Consider the following 24,916-nt stretch of genomic DNA (forward strand, 5'->3'; position numbering starts at 1 on the left):
GGATGAAGAAAAGTGACATAAATATACTTAAAGTCATGCTGATCTAAAAAAAAAAAAAAAAGATTGTTTGATTCTTTTGTTAGTATTTTTAAAATCACTGTTTCCACATCTTTATGCGTTTTCTTTTCTTGCCAAATGTGTTGTTTTGGTCCCTCTGGTACAGGCTGTGTTTGGATACAAACCAGTCAAGCCCTAGGTGCAAAAACATTCTGCTCTGGTGCTCATCACTGTGTAGCTTCTGCTCTCGTAACCTGTTCTTAGGAGCATGCATGTGTAAGCTTATGACAATGGAATAGTTTAGTCACTGTCAAGAAAAATAGCTTACTGTGTAATTGAAGGCTCTTTTCGGGGTTTGATGATTGGTACTGATGTATATATAGTAAAATTATTGTAAAATTTTAAACTGACTTTCTTAACTTTGATGTTCTTTTTTTAAAATTCTCTGTAAATACATGAAAATGATAAACATCCAGTCATAATAAGGCAGTATGAAAATTTTTCTATTTTATAATTAAGCATTGTTTATTGGTTGTCTTTAAGATTTTATAATTTAGTTATCTTTAAAAATGGAAAACAAGTTACGAAGTTTTTTAAAACTCTCAATTCGGATCTCACTGTTGACCCACTGTGTGCATTCACATGCATGTGATGCCATGGACCCACTGTGTGCGTTCACGTGCACGTGTTACCAAGTGTTCCTAGACTAAGCTGATCAGAACATGTGTTTCACAGGCAAATACTGAAGTGGTTTTCTTTTGCCCACCAATCTCTGCATCTTCATTTTGACACAGTGGAGCCACAAGCTGTTAGGTGACTAGGTGAAAGTCAAGCATGCTCTGGATGACTCTCTCAACGTCTCTTGAGAATTGACAGTAGAGTGTGCTCGCACAGTGCCAGCAGTGGATGTTTAACAATGCTTGCACTGTTTAAATATGTGTGTTGCTCTTTTCCCCAATAGCTGAGTTGGAGTTATGTAAATTTGTTGTCAATCCTATCTTTTATGATAGACCTGGAGTACGAGCTTAACAGATTTTTCTGACTTTTTCATAGATATATTCCCCAGAGTCTGGACAAGCTTTGGCACACAGTAAGCATTCAATAAATATGTACTGAGTAAATAATCCTCAGATATACAGATATTGATTACAGATAGATAACTATGCTGCACTTTACCTTTAACTCCCTTTCAGTTTAGTTAAACAGAGTTTTCTGGGATACATAGGGATTTTGTGTAGGAATTTCTGAGAAGAATATGGTCTCATTGGGAAAATGGCCATGGAAACAACTGTCACTGAAGGTAGAGATTGCAGGCGCGCTACCATCACACCTGATTTCAATAACCTTCTAATATTTTTGTAATTTTTCTTACTTGTGTTGGTTCTGTAAGGATCTCATACAATGTACTTCGGTCATAATCACCTCTCTCCTCCTCCGCCCAGATCCAGCCCCACGCCTTTCCTGCCCACTCATCTTTTTGCTGTCTCTCTTTAAAGCCCGTCAAGGTCAGCTTCCTCTCCTCATACACTCGAGGGTGTGTGGCCTTTACTGAGGAGGTCACTAACCCGCCATGGGCCTCACCCTTAAAGAAAACAGACTCTCTCCCCCGAGCAGCTATAGACTGACAATAGTTTCTTAGCCAGCTGTGCGACTTCATGCGCAGCGTCCATCTCTGTGCACAGGTTTGGGCTGGCTGGAGCCGTGCACGTCATATGCGTATGGTCTCAACTGATGTGGATTCCCTGTGTGCAGCTGCCCTGCTGGATCCTGAAAACGTGGTTTCCTTATAGTTATCCACTGCCTCTGGCCGTGCAGCCCCCCTTCTGCTATGATCCCACAGCCCTGGGAGGAGGGGATGTGATATAGATGTCATGTTTAGGGCTGAGAATTCTCATTCTCTGCACCTTGGCCAGTGTGGGTCTCTGGTAATTGCCATCTACTTACAAAAGCAGCCTCTCTGATGAGGACTGGGAGACATACTAATCTATGGGTGTAATGATAAGTCATTAGGAGTAGTTTAATTCTATGCCTGGTTAGTAGTGATGGTACTGAGTTCTCCCCTAGGGCCTGTCTAGCTACAGGTTCTTGAGCCTGATAACAGTGCCAGGTATGGGTTTCAACAACAGAGCAGGCCTTAAATCTGATCAGAGAGTGGTTGGTTACCCCCTTGGCACCAGTGCCACTATTGTACCAGTGGACATCTCTCCAGGTTACAGCTGGGTGAGACTGGCAATCCCCTTTCTGCTCCGGTACCATACACAGAACATCCCAGTGTCATGGAAGCAGAAATGAAGCTTCCACGTGAGCACCAGCTTGGTTTCCATGTTCTATGACTCAGGTGCGCAGCAAACACCACAGGAATGGGTTACCTCTTTTGGAGTTGTTGGCAACTGAGCTCCCGGGCCTTCCCCCCCCCCCCCCCAAACATTATGGGCTATTGCCAGTGCTCTTGGTTACTCTCTGGAGCCCTCTGTCTGAGTGGTGGGCTCTGGAGGCTTTGTAGAAGAATCTGATGGTGATAACCTCGTCTCAAAAGTCAGAGAATGTCAGTAAGTGGAAGAGGCAGGGCTGAGCATAGAGGGCCTGTTTCTGGCGTGTGCCTTGGTCTGTCCAGACTTCTTTCCTTATTGACTTCCACTCACCCGGAATAGCTTAAATCATACCATGCCTTGCACTATCCAACCTGCCGCTGAAAAACCTGCTTCCTGTATACACAGCTCTGTTTTTGAAGTTTGTAAAGTTGCTGACTGCCTCATATATTTAACTATTTTTTTTTTTCTTTTTCTTTTAACTGTTGCTTTGAGGCTACAAGAAAACACGGAGTTTCTTTAAGTTCAGAGATTGTCAGTTATCACATCCTATGTGGCTTGGGTTCCAGAACCCTGGCCAGGAGTGGAGAGGGAATAAAGAAAAGATAACATGCACGGTGAAGCTGGCATTGGGTGGAGCTCTAACCATTAGCACCACTACCCAGAACCTCAGCGTGTTTATTAGCACAGGAGTCGTCCATCTGGCCTCCAGGCACTTCACCGCTCTGCAGGCAAAGTCCCCGACCTTGAACGCCAGGAGGAGGAAGCGCAATTGCTAGTCTTTGCACACTCTGATCATAAGTGCTCAAATCTGGGCTCCCAAGGGAAGTTTTGCTATTATTCTTGAGCCTGACCCATACGGGTAACAGCTTTGCTCATTTACAAGTGGGCCAGTTGGCTTTGGAGTCATCAACATGCAGCGCCCATGTCAAAACACACATTCCCTCAGGATGTCAGTCACTTGGAGATTCCTCCACTCGCTACAGGCAGTCACACAGCATTTCCTTTGACCCCTCACTGTCCTACACCACTGGCCGTGCGCAGTACGTTTTTAATTGTCAGCTTCACTAACTGCCTAACAGTTTGGGCCTTCCAGGAGTCTTCACAACCAGCTCAGCCAGCCTGATATCTGCCCTGTCTTATGCCAGTTCTAAGCTTCGAGCCCTATCCATGGTGAAGGAGACACTCCTGGAAAAGTCAGGATGCATATAAGATCCTGCTTTCACAAGCTGTTACCACAGTGTGAAAACTGGGTCATTTACGTCCTTCCTTGTGTCCTGATGTGAAATCATTGAGTTATGATTTCCAGATCACTGCTTATTAAAATAAAGAACATTTGTATAAGGTGGTTATTAAGCATGTAAATTTTACAGTCACGCAGGTCATCAGAATATTTGCTGACTCAGAGAGTTCAGTGAGCTGAGGTTAGGACCCTGAGCCCTGCCTATGCTTGGTAAGTGCTCCTTCACTGAGATACATCCCTAGCCAGAATTCAGTGTAGGACAAAAGCCAGTTTGAGCTCAGGACTGAGATCATACCGCTGTCCCTCAGAAAACTTCTCCTTCCTTTTATGTTGCCTTTATTGCATATTTTACCATATTTGTCTAATAAAGACAGCAATGCAGTGTCTTCATTGGTGTTTCTATTGCTGTGATAAAAGACCACAACCAAAAGCAATGTGGGGAGGACAGGGGTTATTTAAGCACAGTCTATGCCTGGGGTAAATCAGGGCTGGAACCTGGAGGCAGGAGCTGATGCAGAGCCCGGGAAAGATGCTGCACACTGGCTTGTTCCCCTGGCTTGCTCGGCCCGCTGTTTTATAGCACCCAAGACCATCAGTCCAGGGATGGCCCTACCCACAATGCCCTGGGCTCTTCCCATTAATTACGTATTAAGAAAATGAACTACAAGCCAGGTGGTGGTAGTGCACGCCTGTAATCCCAGCACTCGGGAGGCAGGGGCAGGTGGATCTCTGTCAGTTCAAGGCCAGCCCGATCTACAAAGCAAGCCCAGGACAGACAAGGCTACACAGAGAAACCCTTTCTCAAAAATTAAAAACAAAACAAAATTTAAAAAGAAATTGAGCTACAGGCTTGCCTATAGCTGGATTTTTACAGAGACATTTCTTAAATTGAGGTTCCTTCTCAAATGACTCTAGCTTGTGTCAAATTGACATGAAACTAGCCAGGATAGTCAGTTTGTTATGAATTGATATGTTATGAATTAATATAAAAATGATGAAATATCTCAATAAAGCTGGTTTTTATCTTTTTAAATTCATGTAATATTTAAGTCTCCCCCTCTCCACAACCAAAAAAGGAGGAGGAGGAGGAGGCGGCTCACTGCAGGGGAAGGTGGGCTGGGAGTGTAAGCATGTCCTGGGTGACCCTGTACGAGCGGCGACCACACCTCCTCGCAGGGTCTCTGTGCCCAGGGTTTCCTGCAGGTTTCCTGTCGGGTGGCTAGAGGGCAAGCTAAGGGTGGGCAGGAAAGGAAGATGCGCTGCCCAGAAATGGGGGCGGGGCGTACCTCTTGTGTTTGACCCCCGCCCTCTGAGAGCCCGCCTCGGGGCGTGGTCCCAGGCTGCTGGGAGGGTGTCCCGGAGTGCAGCTGCAGGACGCTAGAAGCTTGGCCAGCCACCCCGTGGCCGCTGAGGCTCCCCTCTCCGCCGTGCTAGCCAGACCAGACCCGAGGTAAGGACCCCGAAGCCCAGGTGGCCCACGACCAGGCCGGGCACCTGGCATGGGCGTGGCAGAGTGACAGGACTCAGGCAAGGGTGGAGTTCAGGTTGGGACCTTTTGTAAACTCAAGACTTGTGACATAAGTTTGTGGCTTTGGATAGAGAAATCTTTCCGGGATACTAACAATAAGCAGTGAACTTCAGTAACAAGTTCTGCACTGACTGACTACCTCGGGGCGGGGTTGTATGCGTGAACTTGACCGGCACGTTTTGGAAGAGAGTAGGTGGGAGAGCGCGGCTTCGCGCGGAAACTCCGTCTAGCCTCCACTCGCTCACAAGCTAGGCTCCGGTGTTGAGATTTCTGCCTACAAACCACTATTCCAAGATATACGCAGATATATACTGAAGCTTTTATTGTAAAATCACTTTGCTTCTCCTTTTATTCTTTGATAACGTCCTGTAGGTGTTAATTAATTTTCCTTTGTTGGCGAATAAGAAAGGTTTACCTAGCTGATTTCTGAAAACCATGGCTTTAATGGGGAGGTGACGCTGCTAGCGGCTGAGAAGATCTACACACACTTCTCTCTACCTTCTCAGCTGGTGCCTTTACAGTTTATCTGTAAACCTTTATGTGTTGCCTCTTAATTCCTGCGGTTCAAACCCAACGCCTCACACATGCTAGGTAGGCACTCTACCACTGAACTAAAACCCTGGACAAGTCTTTCAAACGTCTTGAAAGTGTACCCAACTTCTTATTTTCTTAAAACGATTTCACACCAAGTATTCTACTCAGTAACTACTCAGGGAATTGGGAACATGGCAAAGAAAAATTCAGGTAGCAGCAGCCCACCCCCCCCCACCCCCCAAATCAGAGGCATATTATGATTATTATCATAATGCATTGTTATGATGTACAGGTAGACTGGGTGCTTCTTTAATTTCATCTCTCTTCGGCTCTAAATACAGATTATTACACAAGTCTATGTTTAACCGCTCATCTTCATAAGCAAGAAAATATAATCACAGAACCAGTTAAGAGTTTTAAAAGGGATATTATCTCAGAGAAGCAAGCCATCAGAGAAAGCCGAGCTCATCTTTCTAGAGGTTGCTGCTGGGTGGGGTCTTATTATGTTCCCCAGGCTGGTCTCCGGCTTCTAGACTCAAGCCACCTCCTGCCTCAGATTTTTCGAGGTGGGAGAACTCCAGATCCTGGGGGCCAGCCATCACAGGCCACTCTCACTGAGTCTCTTGTCTGCAGTCTTCAGCCATGTTCCCCATCCAAACGCAAGGAAATCAGATCAAATCTGTAGCTAGCCCCATTAAAGCAGAGCTTTCTTTTTGGTGTCCTAGCAGGGAAGGGCTCCCAGTCATCAGCATAATCAAACCGCAAACCTGCTTCCCTTGCAGGAAGCGCAGCGTTTCCTTTGTTAAACAAGCTCTTATTGAACAAAAGCTGGTAGAGACACACCAGTTTCCTTCCCTCGGATGCCGCCTTAGTTCAATCCCCCTGCTTGATTCTGTTAATTCTGTCTTCTTACCAGATGGTGTGTAGCATGTGTTTGCAAAGGTATACACGGGATAGAGAGGCGCCTCAGTGGCAGAGTGCTTTCATAGCATGCATGAGGCCGCAAGAAAACAATTACCTATGAGCAACAAGCAATTATCGGGGACTTAAGAAAATGCATGTTTAGTTATGTTTAATAAAAAATAGTTTGCTAGATTCTAGTACAAACAACAACAACAACAAAAACCCGAACTACCTTTAAACAACCCAAGGTTTATTCTGTAGTAATCCAGTATTTCTGTCTAAGTTTTCCTTCCCTGTAGGCGAGTAAGGTCTTCCCCTGCCCACCTAGGTGGTCTGGGAAGATTGCTTGCTACATGAGTCACCATCCCCTGATACATATCAGCAGCAAGTTCTGGAAGACTGACAGGAGGTGGTAATTTTTATTTGTCTGTTTTCTCCTTAGACTACCCAAACAAGAAAAGCAAGGCCACATGGAGTTCACATTACGTAGCAATATACTGAGTATTGTTTTGGGTTTTCTTTTTTTTTTTTTTTTCCATTTTTTAAAAATTTAAAAACATTTTGTATTTTATTGAAAAATATTTTTTCATACAGTGTATTCTGATTACTGTTTCTTCACCCCTCCCCCACTCCTCTCAGTTCCTCCCCACCTGCACTCTCTTCCAAAGCCACACCCTTTCTGTCTCGAATTAGATAATAGGCAACCGGGGAATAGTAATAAAATAAAATACAGTAATATAAATTTTAAAAATCTGAATATGACCAAACAAACAAACAAAAAAGAGCCAAAGAAAAAGCACAAGAAACACATATAGGCAAAGAGACACACACATTTGTAGACATAGGAATCCCATCAAAACCCAAAACTAGAACCATAATATATATGCAAAGGACCTGTAAGGTTAAAAAATAAAAGCCCCGACTTATCACTATGAGACAAAGAACCTCCAAAGGTGCCACTGAGTTCCTTTCTATTAGCATCTACTGCTGGGCCCAGGGCCCTTAAGAGTGGTTTGTTTCCTCAGTGAGACTCCCTTGGACAAAACTAATTTTTTCATTTGCAAGTGGCTATGAGTTGGAGTTAGCTGCTGGCTTTGGGATGGGGACATGTGTCCACTTCCCCTCTCAGCTCCAGGACCCCATTTGATGCAGGCCTTGTGCATGTTGCCTCTGTCTCTGTGTCTAGAAGGCCTTGGTTCCTTCACGTCCCCATCCCCTCTGGCTTTATAGTCTTTCAGTCTCCTTTCCTCAGTTCCCTGAGCCCTGAGGAGAGGAATTTGATGGAGACATCCCATTTAGGGCCAAGTGTCCCAAGGTCTCTCACTCAAAGCATAAAAATAATGTTATCAGATAATAGATCTTAATCATACTCTTTCTCATCCCCCAACTACTCTTAGAGCCTCTCCTAACTTTCCTCCCCAGTCAACCTCATGGCCTCTCAAAAACAAAGCAAAAACAAAAAAAGGAAAAATAAAAACAAACAAGCAAAAATTAAATGACAAAATAATACCAAAACCAAACAAAAAGCATACAAAAAAACCCAAGGCGTTCATTTATGTTGGGCAGCTACTCCTGAGCAAGGGGTCAATCCTATGGTATGATTGACATACCCAGTGACACTTCACTAGAAAAAAACTGATTTTCCGTCTCCCAGCAGGTATTATACGCTAATAGTTTCATGCTTGGGGTGGGGCTTTGTGTCCACTTTTGTCTGATTTGAACTTGTGCAGGTCTTGTGCATGCTTGCAACAGTCTCTGTGAGTTCATGTGTGTGTCAGCCCTGTGGTGTTTAAAAGACACTGTTTCCTTGGGGCTAATCCACCACCTCTGCCTCTTACAATCTTTCCATTTCCTCTTCCACATTGATCCCTGAGCCTTGAGGGGAGAGATCTGATTTGCACATTGTTCAGATGTGAGTTTCTGTGTTAACTCTCTGATGGGGGTAAGCCAATCTCTGATCTGTGGGTATGGCAATATTTTACTAGGAGTCATTTTATTGCTAGTTTCCTTTAACAGAATAATAGGTTGTCCCTAGGACTCATGACCTATCTATTCTTAGGTTCTCAGCCACTTTAGTAATGACACACATGAGTTCCATGTCATGGAGGGGCCTTAAATCTAGCAAAAAAAGAGATTGGTTGCTCCCATAACTTTTATGCCAGTGTTGCACCAGTGTACTGCAGGAAGGTCCCTGTGGTAGGTCAAAGGACTTGTAGCTGGGAGATGCTGATGACTGATGATTCCCCTCACGTGGTGTGCACAGTGCCTTCTAGCACCATCAACTCTAGTCAATAGAGGAGAAGCTTCTAGTTAGGCACCAACTTGAGTTCCTCATATTCGATGACACGTGTAGCTTGTGTTTTCAGTGGTAGGGCCTTACCATCCGGTTATGGAGAGAAACCAATAGCCTTAATAATGACCTTGATATTTGGGGGAGTCCATGGGACCCCTTGGGCCAACCACTCAATAAGATGGATCCCATTCTTGGCATTGGGGTTTTTACGTGGTGGCATAGATGTCTAGTTGGGACACTGACTCCCCCAGTTGATGGTGACTCCATTTAAATTCCTTTCATATTTGTATATAAAGGAGCATCTATAGTAGTAGACTTCGTATGGATTTTCAAAAGGCCTTTGGTGTGAGTTGTCTCTCCCCATAATCCTCTCTCTACCCTGTCCTCCCATCCCCTCTACATTTAAACCTACTAGTTTCGCCTTTATCTCTTTATAATACTGTATGCTGTTTCCCGCTCCTTGGACATTCAGCGCCTCTTCCTTAGTCCCTCACCATCTGTGTAAGCTTGTGGTTATTCTAACTGAAACAGACACAGGTAAAGCTTAAAAGCTAATATCCATGGGTTAGAGAAAACATGCACCATTTGTCTTCTGGGGGTCTTTGCCACCTCACTTTGGATGATCACCTCTAGCTCCATCCATTTGCCTGCAAATTCCATTTTACCTGAAAGCTAAATAATATTCTGTTGTGTAAACGTATCACATTTTCACCATCTTTTCATCAGTTGGTGGATATCTAGACTGTTTCTAGTTTCTGGCTATTGTGAATAAAACAGCAGTGAGCATGGGTGGGCAGGTGCTCGGTCGTAAGGTATAGAGCCCTGTCTTAGCTTGGGTTCCAAATTGCTATGATGAAACACCACGATCAGAAGCTAGCTGAGCAAGAAAGGGGTTTATATGAGTTATGCTCCCATATCCATAGTCCACTGCTGAAGGACGCCAGGGCAGGAACTCAGTGCAGGAACATGGAGGCAGGAACTGCTGCAGAGGCCATTCGGGAGTGCTGCTTACTGATGTGCTTATTATGGCTTGCTCAGCCTGCTTTCTAATAGAACCCGGAACTACCAGCCCAGGGATGACACCATCCACAAAGGGCTGGGCCCTGCCCCTTCAATGACTAATGCCCCAAGGCTGGATTTTATAGAGCTATTTTTTTTTTTTCCAATCGAGATTCCCTCCTCTCAGATGACTCTAGCTTATATCAAGTTGACATAAAACTAGCCAGCACAAGTCCTTTGGGTATATGCCCAAGAGTGGATCTCCTGTTGATCAATTTTCAGCTTTTTTGAGGAACCTCCACACTGATTTCCATCGTGACTGTACCAGTTTTTATTCCCACTATCAATGAGTGAGTGCTCCCCTTTCCCTGCACCCTTGCCAGCACGTGCTGTCATTTGTTTTATTAATCTTGGCCACTCTTACTGGGGTAAGATGCAATCTCAAAGTCGTTTTAATTTGCATTCCTTGATGACCAAGGATATTTAGCATTTTAAAAAGCATTTGTGGGCAATTTGCATTTCATCTTTAGAGAATGTTTTTAGTTCAGTCCTATACCCCATTTTTAGGTGTATAGTTTGTGTTCTTGAAGTTCAGTACTTTGAGTTCTTTGAATATTCTAGATACTATCCATCTGTAAGATGTATTTGTAAGGATTTCTCCACACTCTGTAGTCCACTGCTTGGTTCGAATGATGGTTTACAGAAGCTTTTTGGGCACTTGTTAACTGTTGGTCTCTGACAAAGATGCTGGTCAAACTGGCTGGTTGCATGCAGAAGAATGCAAACAGATCCATAGCCATCACCCTGCACAAAGCTCAACTTCAAAGGGATTAAATACCTCAACATATGGACTGAAACCCCAGACCTGAGAGAAGCAAAAGTGGGGGTAACCTAGAACTCATTGGCACGGGAAAGGACTTCTAAGCAGGACACTGGTAGCACAGGCACTAAGGCCAGCAATTAATAAAAGGAACCTCAGATGCTGAAAGGCTTCAGTATAGCAAAAGGACACCATCATTCGAGCAGAGCTGCACTCTACAGAATGAAGAAAGCTCTTCATCAATTATATATCTAGAGAGGGTTAACATCTGGAATATATAAAGAACTTTAAAAAGCTGAATGAGAAAACAACCAAGTGGTACAGAGCCAGCCACAGACTTCTCAAAAGATGAAACTCAGTGGCTGTGAAATACTCTTTAAAATGTTCAATAGTGTTAGCCGTCAGGTTTCTCAGGGAGCCGGGGCTTGATCTACCTCAAAATCCAGGGCGTATATCATCCTTATTTCAGAGACACCTGCTCATCCATGTTCATTGCTGCTCTGTTCGTAGTAGCCAGAAATTGGAAACAGTCTAGATCTCCATCCACTGATGATTGGATAATGAAAATGTGGTACATTTTTTAAAAATGCAATATTATTGATGTTAAAATGTCTAATTATGGCATTTGCAGGCAAATGTATGAATTTAGGAAAAAAAACCATCCTGAATGAGGTAATCCAGACCAGAAAGGGCAAATATTATATGTTCCTTTTTATATGGAGGTGATAGTTTGTAAGCCTTCAAAATGTGTGCAAGAAACTAAATAACCACAGAGGGTAGGTACCTCGAAAGAGAGCAGGAAGGAGGAGAGTATCTCCCCAGAGAGAGGAAGTACACAATAATTCTGGAGAGATAAAGGGGGAACTGGAATAGGAGGATTAAATATGGGGGAGGGATGAGCAAGCAGTGTAAAAGAGGGAATGTGTGGAGAGACAACTAAGAGAAAATCATTTGAAAAAGTGACATGGAAACCTAATACCATACAAGCTTCCCAAAATGTATACATATCTAAGAGGAATCCAAATGGAGTCACCAAATAATAGGGGAGTTAGTGCCCCAACTAGGCATCCTGTGCCACCGAGTGAAACCCCGAGTGGCAGGAATGGGTTAGATCTTGTTGGCCAACACAAAATCAACTCAATGGTATTTTTGTGAACTTTTGTTTTATTTTTGCTTTGTTTCAGGATTTGTTTTGTTTTGTTATTTATTTATTTATTTATTTATTTATTGTTAATTTGTTCATTTTACATCTCAATAGTTATCCCATCCCTTGTATCCTCCCATTCCTCCCTCCCTCTCGCTTTCCCCCTACTCCCCTCCCCTATGACTGTGACTGAGGGGGACCTCTTCCCCCTGTATATGCTCATAGGGTATCAAGTCTCTTCTTGGTAGCCTGTTATCCTTCCTCTGAGTCCCACCAGGCCTCCCCATCCAGGGGACGTGGTCAGATATGGGGCACTAGAGTTCGTGTGAAAGTCAGACCCCACTCTCCACTCAGTGGAGGAGAATGTCCTGTCCATTGGCTAGATCTGGGTAGGGGTTCGAGGTTTACTGCACGTATGTTCCTTGGCTGGTGTCATAGTTTGAGCAGGACCCCTGGGCCCAGATCCTCCCATCATAATGTTCTTCTTGTAGGTTTCTAGAACCCTCTGGATCCTTCTATTTCCACATTCTCCCATACATATCTCACCTACAGTCCCAACAGGATGTCCTCCTCTTCACCCCCACTTTCCTGATAAGTGGAGACTTTCATGGGACATGCCCCTTGGGCTAGTGTCCAGTTATAAGTGAGTACATACCATTTGACGCTTTCTGCTTCTGGGTGAACTCACTCATTATTGTCATATTGGTCTCGTGTGTTTGTTGTTTTGTGTTTTTGTTTCTGAAAGACAAGAAGAAAAAAGTACATAAGGATGAGTGAGTGGGGGAGGATCTGGGAGGAGTTGGGAGGTGAAAACATGATCAAAATATTATATGAAAAAAAGTAATAAGAGAAAAAATGTTGGTCCTGTTCACACGGTCCTTCCCTTCCCTATTCCCTACTTTTGCATCTGTCAGATTCAGGTATCTGGTCTTACGTTGAGGTACTTGATGCATTTTGACTTGAATTTTGTATAGAGTAATAGATATGCATTCTTCTACACACAGCCCTCCAGTACGACTAGCACCATTTGTTGAAGATGCTGACTTTTCTAAAGTATGTTTCTAGCTTCTTTATCACCAATTAGGTGTCCATAGGTGTGTGGACTTGTGTCTGGGTCTTCTATTTGATTCCTTGACCAACATTTCTATTTTTATGCAAATAGCATGCTGGTTATTATTACTACAGCTTAGTAATAGAACTTGGCTCAGGAATGGTGATTTTCTTTTATTATTCCAGGTTGTTTTACCTATCCTAGGTGTTTTTGTGTTCCCACATAAAGTTTGAGGTTTTTTATTTTAAAATTTTGTAAAGAATTGTGTTGGAATTTTGATGAGGATGGCACTGACTCTTTAGGTTGCTTTCGGTAGGATGGCCATTTTCACTATATTAATACTACCATGGGCATGGACAATCTTTTCATTTTCTGGTATCTTCTTCAATTTATTCCTTCAGTGTCCTAAAGTTTTATTATGGAAGCCTTTCACTTACTTAGAATTATCTCAAAATATTTCATTTGGGGGGAGGGGGTGCTATTGTGAAAGGTATTGCTTCTTATATTTATTTCTCAGTGTGTTTGTCATTTGTAAATATATTTTATAAGTACATATATTTATATATGTGCTGGCTAGTTTTATGTCAACTTTACATAAGCTAGAGTTATCTGAAAGTAAGGAACATCAGTTGAGAAAATGTCTCCACAAGATCCGACTGTAAGGCATTTTATAAATTAGTGATTGATGAAAGTGGGCCAGCCCATTGTGGGTGAGGCCATCCCTGGGCTCCTGTGTACTATAAGAAAGCAGGCTGGAAAAAAAGAAAGAAAGAAAGAAAGAAAGAAAGAAAGAAAGAAAGAAAGAAAGAAAGAAAGAAAGCAGGCTGAGCAAATAATAATGAGCAAGCCCTCCATGGCCTCTGCATCGGCTCCTGCCCCCAGGTGCCTGCCCTGAGTTCCTGTCCTGACCTCCTTTGATGATGAACTATGATGTAGGAATGTAAGCCAGCTTTATTTTGATCATGGTGTGGTTTTTCGGGACAGTGTTTCACTGTGCAGCCTAGGCTGGCCTCGAACTCACATCGATCCACCTGCCTCTGCCTCCCAAATGCTGGGATTAAAGACGTGCGCTGCTTGTATTTGTATCTATAAGTAAATTTTGTGTCTACTATCTTACTGAATATGTTTATCAGCTGTAGGAATTTTCCAGTGGAATCTTTAGGGCATTTTACTTATAGAATCATACCAAATAAAGATACTTTGATTTCTTCTCTTCCTATTTGTGTTTTCTTGAGATCCTTCAGTTGCCCTACTTTTCTAGCTAAGACTTCAAACAGGAATGGAAAGAGTGAATGGCCTTGTCTTTTTCTTCTCCTTCTCTTTCTTCTTCTCCTCTTCCTCCTTCCCTCCCCCCCCCTCCTCTTCCTCCTCCTCCTCCTTCTCTTGTTTTTGTGGAAATGCTTTGTGCTTTTTCTCCATTTAGTTAGATACGAGCTATGGGATTATGGTATACGGCCTTCATTATGTTGAGGCATGTCTCTTAAATCCCTAGATTATGCAGAACGTTTGTCATGAAGGGATGTTGGATTTTGTTAGAGGCCTTTTCTACATCAAATGAGAAGGTCGTGTGCTTCTTGTCTTTCAGTCTGTCTGTATGGCGGGCCGCATTTCCTGATTTACACATGTTGAGAACCATCCCTGCATGACTAGAGCAAAGCCTGCTTGATCATTATGGACAATCTTTTTAATGTGTTCTTGAATTTGGTTTGCAAGTGTTATTTTGAGAATTTTTGCATCTATATTCAGAAGGGTTGTTGGGCTATAATGTTCCTTTTTTGAAGTAATTGTGTGGTTTTGGTATCAGGGTAATAGTGGCTTCATAAAAAGAATTTGGAAATGTTCCTTGAATTCCTGTTTTGCAGAATGATTCTTTTAAGTGCTGATGGAATTATGTGCTGAACCCATCTGACCTGGGGCTCTGGTGGGAATTTTTAATTACTGCTTTTATTTGACTAGGTGTTATGGGTCTGTTTAAATTTTTTTTATTTCGTTTTTATGTAACTTTGATAGGTCATATCTTCTATGATTTTATAAAAATATTTTCTGTACCTTTGACCTAGGTTTCTTATTATTTGTAGGTTTTGTCCTGTTTATAGCATCCCACATTTCTTGGATATTTTGTGCTAAAGTTTTTTAGCTTTATCTTTTTTTTTTTTAATTGAGCTATCCATTTTCTTTCTACCTTGTCTTAAAGACTCAAAATTCTCCTTTTTATGTCTTTTAATCTGTTGGTGAGACTTACCTCTAAGCTTTTTTTTTTTTTTTTCCTTTCCTTCCTGAGTATATTTTGAGGTTTATTTCAGTTTGGGTGTTCTTTAGTGATTCTATTTTTTTGTTAAATTCTACTTTTATGTCTTTAATTGTTTTTTAGTGTTTTCACTTAACTGTTTATGTTCTCATTAAATCATTTCCTCTTATCTTTTTTGTTATACTTGAACATACCCGTAATTGCTATTTTGAAGTCCTTGTCTTCTTCAGCTAAATTTATGTTTATAGTTTTGTGCTTCAGAATATGCATTTAGAATGGTAACATTTGCGGTGTTTCCTGTTGTGGGTAGCTGATCTTGCCTTTTTTGCATGGTGTTTCCCGCTTTGTTTGCTGTCGCACCAATGTGGGTCCCTGCCTAATGTGACCCCATGTAGTTATGGGTCCCTGGTAGAGAGCAGTTCTGCAGATTCTAAAGAATAAAGATGGACTAGGAGGAATGGACAAAACGGGTGGCAGGAAAGAACAAGAGGGACCCTGATGTATAGCAGGAAGCTGAATTCCAAAGGGATGGAGTGGTCTGGGAGACGGCCCCCAAGCTGGCAGGCAGTGACAGGTTTAGGAGCACTCTGTATGGGAGAAGCAGAACATAGCCCACTGGGATCCCAGATGAGTGCCTTGAGTATCTTTTTAAAGGGACATCATTTGTACATAGCTCCTAGGAACCAAGAATCAAAGCAACCAGATAAATATACCAATTTGCAAGCAAATGTTAATAACCCATTTGTGGGAGCCATGTAAAGAGGATTTGGGTGCACATAGTATGGCATTAAATGAAAATTTGGAGACTTTTACTAAATTGATCAGTGTGAAATGCCGAACATATTAGCAGTGTGAAAGTACGTTACCCAGCTTAGCTATTAGCGCTGAGTTACTGGTGCTGTTGTTGTATGGGTCACAGATCAGTCCTTGGGTTGCTGAGCATTCACTGCTGGCCTGCTGCTCAAACAAGGTGTGTGTCAGCTGCGACCATCTTGGATCATCTCCCGGGAAACATCTTTTATCAGCTATTAGCTTTGATACAATTTAGCAAGTAACAGACTCTCTCCACTCAAGGATGTGCTACAAAGGTGCAAGATGGAAGTCTTTTGTAGCATAGTGTTGCCATGGAGCATGCCTGAATGTTCAACACTAGGTGATTTTAGGCCCTTTCTCCAGGGAAAGTTAGTGCCTTCTCTGTCTTTCTTTTAATACTGCCTAGAAAGTTGGACTTCTCAGAAGAGTAGCTTTTCCATTTAAAATAAGTAATAATAATAAAAACAATCACAATTTGTTGTTGTTGTTGTTATTATTATTATTATTGTTGTTATTATTATTATTATTATTATTATTATTATTATTATTATTATTATTATTATTATTAATGTGTGGCTGTTTTGTGTGTATCCACTTGAGTGTATGCCACATGTGTGCAGGTGTCCTGAGAGGCCAGAGAAGGAGCTAGAGTTACACAGGTGCTGTGAGCTGCCCAGCATTGGGTGCTGGAAACCAAACTCCGGTACTCTTGAAAGAGCAGTAAAGTAAGTGTTCTTAACGACATCCATTTAGCCAGTCCCTGGCTTTGTGGTTTTTGTGAACAAATGCCATTTGCGGTTTTTATGGTTCTATGAATCACATTAAGTGAAGTATTCAATTTTGAGTTTCTAATTTCAGGTGCTTTCGGAAAAAAAAAAAAAAGAAAACCCACAATTTTGATGTGAGGAAGGACATGAGGAGACTAAAGGCCTGGGCTTTTACTGATCAGAATGAAACCAATGTTGAAAGACTTTTCAAATCTCTTGCTGGTGATGCTCTGTGACTACGGTGAGTATGGCCAGAACGAATCAATCCGTTGGCGTCAATGCGAAACAGATGCACTGATACCAGTTGCCCTGCATGGGAGAGGTGGAGGGAGCCAACCAAACACTTCTGAAGCCACAGCCTTGGCACCCTGGCCTCTCTGGAAGTACTGTACCATGGGGATTTTGCCTAGTTGGTTCAAATTTTGATTTAAATGTGTTTTAACTCTTTTTTTTTTTTTAACCCACTTTTTAATTTTTGGTTTCTCAAGACAGAGTTTCTCTGTGTAGCCTTGGCCGTCCTGGACTCACTTTGTAGACCAGGCTGGCCTCGAACTCACAGAGATCTGCCTGTCTCTGCCTCCTGAGTGCTGGGATTAAAGGCGTGTGCGATCACGCCTGGCTTCTTACTGCTTTTAAACAAATGAAAACAATCACATTACGCGTTGCTTTACCTCTCTTCTCTCTTTTGAGACAGAGCCTTACCGTGTAGCCCCTGGTTAGCCTGTAATGTGTCATATATATGTCTCCTTACCACTAGGTTAAAGGTGTATGCCACTATGCCTCACCAAAAAGATAATTTCTCAAGGTTTTTTTCATTGCCTTTTCATAGCTATTAAATATAGATGAAATCTATCATTATGGGTTATCCACCAGTGTGTATATGCACATGTTTTTATGAATATACCAATTACTTTAAATTCTGTAAAAAGTGAGAGAAAAGAAAATGAAACAGCAGAAGAAACAAACAAAACAAAACCCTAGAATGGTGTAGGAATATTGTAGGAGCAGATTGTAGTTTTTAGAAGGAGAGTGTCTTCTCATTCACACAAGCAGGAATTCTGGGGTACAGTAGCAACTTCTTCCTTTAATGCATACCTTGTGTTTTCTACTCCCACCGGGACCCACTCATTGCTTCTCTGTTCTCCTTTTTCAGTGGGCATGTATGTTGCTTTCATAAATTGGCTCCCATTTAAATCAGAATCTGGCCAGCCTCATTGACAATCTCCGTCATTTATAATAGACTGTGGATCATTGGGCATGATGCATGCTTGTCTTCCTAGCATTTGGGATGTGGAGGCAGGAGGATTGCTACATGGAACCCAAGCTCAAACCAAACCAAACCAAACAACCCCACACTTGTTAGTTAACTGTGTTGGTTAATATTGTGTCAGCGAGACACAAGCTAGAGTCGTTTGGGAAGAGGAACTCTCAACTAAGAAAATGCCAACGCAAGACTGGCCTATAGGCCATTTTCTTGATTAATGATTGATGCGGGAGGGCCCAGACCACTGTGGGTGGTACCAGCTGTGGTCAAGTGGTGGCCCTGAGTTCTGTAAGGAAGCGGGCTGAGTGAGCCTTGAGAAGCAAGCCAGTAAGCAGCACGCCTCCATGGCTCTGCTTCAGTTACTGCCTCCAGGTTCCTGTGTTGGTTTCTTGCCCTGACTTCTTTCAGTGATGGAGTCTGACATACCTAGTAACTTAAGAAATGTCCGTGCTATTATGGATGACCAACTAAGAATAAATAAATAACATCTTTAATCTACCTGAAAATTTCCCTCCTCACCCCAGCAAAGAACACAAGTTCTTTAACTGGTAAAAAAAAAAAAAAAAAAAAAAAAAAAAAAAATCTGTGTTTATCTTGAATATCAGACAATCATAACTTTGAAGAGAAGTTAAGCATTTTACATTTTAAGTAATCTAGAGCAGTCTGTATTATGCCATTTAAATCAAACTTTCTTTAATTGTTGTATATCCATTTCCCACCCCCCAAATACCTAGACACCAGAATAAGTTATTCAGTTATAAGCTGAAATAAATTATTTCCTCCCCTGGCTGGTTTTGGTTATGGTGCTTTATGGCAGCATCAGAAACCCTAACAAAGTAGTTGACAGAGTGACACCGTGCCCCTTCATCTTAGGATCACTAGAGAACCACCCTGCCCTTTCAGATTTACATTTGACTGTGTAAAAATGACTATAGTGGGGCTGGAGATATGGTTCAGCAGTGACTAGCAAGTGGGAAGCATCGAGTTGCATTACCAGCATCCATGTCAGGGGCTGTGCAGTGATCCGTAACTCCAGCTCCAGGGGAATCCAATGTGCCCAGTACATACATACATACATATGTGCTTACATAATTCTCACACACACACACTTGAAAAATTTTTTTGAAAAAATATCTTTAAAATTACTTTGGTCTCTTAGTCCCTGTCACTAGTGCATACCTTCCTCAACTCACATTTCTTAAATACAGATAAAGGGAGTTTAAAGATGGTAAGTGTAAAAGAAATCTACACGAGCCCCTTTAGATACGCACAGTATGATCTGTATATACTAATGCGCATGGGCATATACAGTAAGAATAATACATTTTTTTAATCAATGCAACTTTTTTTCAAGCCAAAATGAGGTCCTGGAAGTTCTTTCATTATAGAATAATGTCTTACCCGGCCACGGACCAGCTGATTGTTGCATTGCCAAATTCTGCCTGCTTTGATATGTATTTGGATTCGGTTCAGAAAAGGAACAAAGATTCTTAGTGTTTGCACCCTTTGTACCATTTCAGCTGCTCTGCTGGGTCTCTTTTTAAAAGATATGGTTGATCATAACTGAATGGTACTTGGGAAATTAGTAGTCATCTCTGCTGTCGATGCCAGTAGCAGTTGCTGTAATGTCATTAAAGTTGCCAAGGACGTGCCTAGTTATTTCAGAAATGTTCATGCTATTATGGGTAGCCAACAGAGAAGGAATAAATGACATATCTTTTCCACCTGAAAATTCCTTCCTTACCCACAGGGAGAACACTTGATTCTTTTACTGATAAAAAATGTCTAAGTGTTTATTTTGAATACTGGGCAACAATTACTTTGAAGAAAAGTTAAATTTTGTACATTTAAACTAATCTAGAGCAGTTTGTGCTGTTCCATTTAAATCAAATGTTCTCTAACTGTTGTCTCTCTCTCCCTGCCCCGCCCTCCAAATACCAGAAAATGATTAAAGAAACGTGAGGGACTGAATTGTAGGCCTGAGAATTGTCAGTTGTTTTCCAATGTTCATAGTTGTTCACTGCAGTTAGAGTGCTGTGAATTCAGAATGCTTACCACCATTTTAAACACAAGGTGATGAGAGAACAGAGCACTTAGAAAAGACCAAACTATGGCACCAGCCAAGAAAAATATAGGCAGTAAACTTCAAACCCCTACCCAGACTAGCCGATGGACAGGACATTCTCCACCGTTAAGTGGAGAAGGAGATCTGACTTTCACACAAACTCTGGTGCCCCATATTTGACCATGTCCCCTGGATGGGGACGCCTGGTGGCACTCAGAGGAAGGACAACAGGTCACCAAGAAGAGACTTGATACCCTATGAGCATATACAGGGGGAGGAGATCCCCCTCAGTCACAGACATAGGGGAGGGGAGTAGGGGGGGAAGCGGGAGGCCCCAGACACCCGGAGGAGAGGACTTTCCAGCTGGCCGAGAACAGCCTGCCCCTGGGAGAGAGGAGGACAGTGTCCTTTTTAAGCAAAAAAAAAGAAAAGACCAAAATGGGTGCTCAGCCTCTTTGGGCTGGTGTCGTTCTGGGCCATCCTTGGCTTGGTTCCACATTCTCTAGTGTCTAAAAAAGCTGTTTTCATTGCTTCACTAATAGCCCTACTCAAATGCACCCTGTAAGAACTCTGACCATTTCTTTTCTTTTCAGTCCTTGGAGAAGCTGACCACCTCCTCTTGCGAGAGCCAGTCCATGTTGCACTGAGCAACAGAACAGTGTCAGTGGGTTTCCACTATCTTGATGATGTTAACGGGAAACTGAGGAACGTGTCTGTCATGCTGTGGGAGGCCAACACCAATCAGACTCTTACCACTAAGTACCTCCTGACCAACCAGTCCCGGGGGGCACTTCAGTTTGAATGCTTCTACTTCAAGGAGGCTGGTGACTACTGGTTTGTCATGATTCCAGAAGTGACAGACAATAGCACGAAAGTTCCCCGCTGGGAGAAAAGTGCCTTTCTCAAAGTAGAGTGGCCCGTCTTTCACATCGATTTGAATAGGACCGCCAAGGCAGCAGAAGGCACCTTCCAAGTGGGTCTTTTTACCTCCCAGCCACTCTGCCTGTTTCCTGTGGACAAGCCGGACATGCTGGTGGACGTTATTTTCACTGACCGCCTTCCTGAGGCAAGGACAAGTTTGGGACAGCCGCTGGAGATCAGAGCCAGCAAAAGGACAAAACTCACTCAAGCCCAGTGGGTTGAGTTTGGCTGTGCACCCATAGGGGTGGACGCTTACGTCACGGTGGTGCTGAGGTTGCTGGGCCGAGACGCAGTCATTGCTACTACGGGACCTATTGACCTGGCCCAAAAATTCGGATACAAATTGATGATGGTGCCAGAAGTCACATGTGAATCTGTGGTGGAGGTGATGGTACTGCCACCTCCTTGTGTCTTTGTCCAAGGAATGCTTGCTGTTTACAAAGAGGCCCCCAGACACCCGGAGGAGAGGACTTTCCAACTGGCCGAGAACAGCCTGCCCCTGGGAGAGAGGAGGACAGTGTTTAACTGCACTTTGTTTGATGTGGGCAAGAACAAATACTGCTTTAACTTTGGGATTTTGAGGAAAAGCCATTTTTCTGCAAAGGAGTGCATGCTAATTCAGAGAAATATAGGTTGGTATTGAGATTTCTCAGCATTTAAAAAAAATCAAAGCAGTGCCTTCGTGTAATCAAATTGATAGGATTTAGGTGAGCTGTGGTGTTCACAGTTCATTCATTCTTCAGGTGGTACCAATTAGCATTGTCACCCTCTGAAAGATGAAGAACATACTGGTATTTCAGGTTCTGTGGGACATTGGTTTGGGGGTCCCCAGGTACCAGCAGTGCATAGGATTCATACAAAACCGGCACATCACATCCCGTGAACCCCGAGTCATCTCTGGGTTCCTTGTAAAACGTTACAGTATAATTCTGGGTAAGTGGCTGTTATTTTGTATTGTTTCCAGAGCAATGGCAAGAAGAGAGAGTCTGGATGTGTTCTGTAGAGATGTGGTATTTCCCCCCGAATGCTTTCTATCCATAGCTAGTTGAGTCTGTGGACATAGATTGTGGGGATATGGCACTCGCTGGAGGCTGGGGGACCATATGACTGTCCGACTAATCAGATTGGCGAAACCCCTCTAGGCTTTTGGTTTTCCTCGAAGACTATTAACCATCGGTAGCTCTTCAGCTAGTGATGGAGGCTCATGAGGGCCCTCTCCACTCCATGGCAGTCTTGTTCAGGCAGCTACAGATGCTGTGAGAGAGGTCCTGAGTGCAGAGGTCATGCCACATCCAAAAGACACCGGTTCACTCCTGTCCACCCCAACTTCTGGCTCCTTCAGTGTTTTGTGTCCTCTATCAGCATGGTCCTTGATGCTTAGGGGTGACACTATAGCTTATTTTATTGAAAATAGACTTTTTGCATATACTATATTCTGATTACAGTTTCCCTTCCCCATACTCCTCCCAGTTCTTCCCTACCTTTCTCCCATCCAGATCCATACCTTTTTCATTAGAAAACAAACAGGCATCCAAGGAATAATAAATAATAAAATAAAATAAGGTAAAACAAATTGGAACGGCGGGGGGGGGGGGGGGAGGGAGAAGAAAAAAAGAGCCAAAGAAAAAGCACAAGGAACGCATATATCCGAGGAGAAGCACGAGTTTCCATACACAAGAATCCCACAAAAACACAAATCTGAAAGTATATAGATGCATGAGAAGGACCTGTAAGGTTAAAAAAAAAAACCCTCAACTTAACATTAGGAGACAAAGAACCTCCCCAGACGCCATTGAGTTCACTTTGTGTTAGCCACTTCTGCTGAGCACGGGGCTTACCCTTAAATGTGTTTTGTTTCCCCACTGAGATACCCTTAGAGAAAACCATTTTTCTTTTTTCATTTGTGAGTGGTTATCAATTGAAGATAGCTGCTGGGTTAGGGGTGGGGACATGTGTTCACTTCTCCTTTCAGATCTAGGACCCCGTCTGCTGTAAATCTGTGCAGGTCCAATGCATGCTGCCTCAGTCTCTGAGAATTCGTGTGTGCATCTGTCCTGCTGTATTCCTTGCTGTCCTCCATCCCCTCTGGCTCTTGCAATCTTTCCATCTCGTCTCCTGTATATTCCATAGCTCCAAGGAGAGGAATTTGATGGAGACATCCCATTTAGAGATCAGTGTTCCAAGGTCTCTCACTCTCTGCATGTCTGACCGTGGGTCTCTGTATTTCTTCTCATCTGCTACATGAGGCAGTGTCTCTAGTGATGGCTGAGCAAGGTACTGATCTGAGTATGGCAGAATATCATTAGGAGTCATTTTATTGCTACGCCATGTTTTCCTCCTAGGTCCTTGGACTATCTAGTCTCAGATTCTTAATTACTCGCACAACATAAGGTATGGCGTAAGGTACAGCTTCCATCTTATGGAGTGGGCCTTAAATAAAATAAGATACTGGTTGGTTACTCCCCAAAGCTTTGTGCCACTGTTGCATCAACCAGCATATCTTGCAGGCGGATCACCATTGTAGATGGAAGGTTTTGTAGCTGTTTTGGTGTTTACCTTTCTCCTTTGGTAGTGCACGAACACTAGTCTGTGTGTGGGGGCAGGGGGTGAAAACCTGGGGAGGTGTGAACACAGGGATCCCTGGGGCTCGCTGGCTAGTCAGTCTAGCCTAATGGAGAGGTCCCAGGACCTGGTGAGAAATCATGTCCAGACAGAAGCAAGGTGGATGACTCCTGAGAAATGGCTCCCAGGTTTTCACGTGGATACTGGGGAGAGGCCCTCCCATCGCAGCACTTTACCCATCATTCTTCCAGCCTCCTCACTGCAACCTTCGTGAGTCACCGATTCACTAAATCCCTTGTTAATGGACAAATGTGTTTATGTCCGTCTCTTCTTCCAAACATATCTTAGGATCCTAGGATATAGTACATTTCGGGTGTTGCCAAACGGACTCACATTCTTTACAATGATTAATTCATCCCTGGTACTGTTCTAAATGCTTTTTGTCACTATTAACCTGTTTGGGCCTTATAATCCTATCTACGCCTATCACTTAGGCTCACTGTATTGTCAGTTTTATAGAGGGGGAAGTGAAGGCACAGGAAAGTGAGGTAAGCCACTCAGGAAGTGTGAGTGATGCATCAGAGCACAAAGCTGAGTAGACGACAAACTGGGGATGTCTCTCAGCGGCTGTGCATTTGCCCCGGCTTCTATTCCCAGAACCACAAACCAAGCGGAGACCTTAGGCTAAGCAGACCAGCTTGGCGAGTAGCTGTTACCACTGTCCTGTTGTCGCCTTCCATACGTCAATTCCTATAGAAGACAATAAAATACTTTCCAACTGGGAAAGATCCTGGTTTTTTTCCCCTTCCTCATCCATCCTGTACTGTGTAGCCTTTTTTGGAAGACCTGTAATGTATATATGTCCAGTAGCCAGGGATGCACATGACCTGTTCAGTAGAGGTGAGCCTTGCTCTGTGCAGAGAAAAATCTTAACTGCTTCTCCCGGGTGTCCTTGATTTTCACTCACTCTGGGGGATTTCTTCTCAGCATGTTTTGTTTCCTTAGTCTCTAGAGCACAGTGTTGTACAAATGTCAATATCTCATCAGCTCTGTCCTTCACATAGTCTTAAAGACAGAAACTAAGTTTTCTTATACATTCCAGACAAATTTTGTTCATTCAGAAATGATCTCTTGTGGTGGTTGGAAAGGCATTTTTACCTGGCCAAACAAGCTTGTTTTAAACTATCTATATCTATATCTATCTATCTATCTATCTATCTATCTATCTATCTATCTATCTATCTATATCTATGGACATCTAAGGAGGACCAAATAAAATAACCTTTCATTCATGAAGAACAACTATTTGGATAGTGGTCATCTCGCTCTTCACGTGTGATGTTTGGACTAACAATGTCTAATGAATTCCCACACTAGAGTATGTTCTTCAGAGTTGTTTATTATATTCAGGGCTCTGAAGCTTAAGCACCTAAATATTTTTCCTGTGTAAATTTG

The 24,916-nt window shown here is 42.9% G+C and overlaps 1 protein-coding gene across 3 annotated transcripts in view; it reads left to right on the plus strand.

Annotated features, from left to right (window-relative positions):
• The first annotated feature begins 4,907 nt into the window (after nucleotides 1-4,907).
• Thsd1 (thrombospondin type 1 domain containing 1) overlaps nucleotides 4,908-24,916 on the plus strand; it is a 34,166-nt gene continuing 14,157 nt past the window's right edge. For 2 of the 3 annotated variants that reach the window (XM_051169549.1, XM_051169551.1), the window contains exons 1-3: nucleotides 4,908-4,999; nucleotides 16,741-16,890; nucleotides 20,572-21,531. In XM_051169549.1, coding sequence (XP_051025506.1) covers nucleotides 16,833-16,890; nucleotides 20,572-21,531 — 1,018 coding nt within the window. In that variant the 5' untranslated portion in view covers nucleotides 4,908-4,999; nucleotides 16,741-16,832. Of the gene's footprint in view, nucleotides 5,000-16,727; nucleotides 16,891-20,571; nucleotides 21,532-24,916 lie in introns of all 3 variants that reach the window. The other variant, XM_051169550.1, reaches the window with a different exon arrangement.

This window comes from Acomys russatus, chromosome 27, assembly GCF_903995435.1.
Source record: "Acomys russatus chromosome 27, mAcoRus1.1, whole genome shotgun sequence".
Lineage (NCBI taxonomy): Eukaryota > Metazoa > Chordata > Mammalia > Rodentia > Muridae > Acomys > Acomys russatus.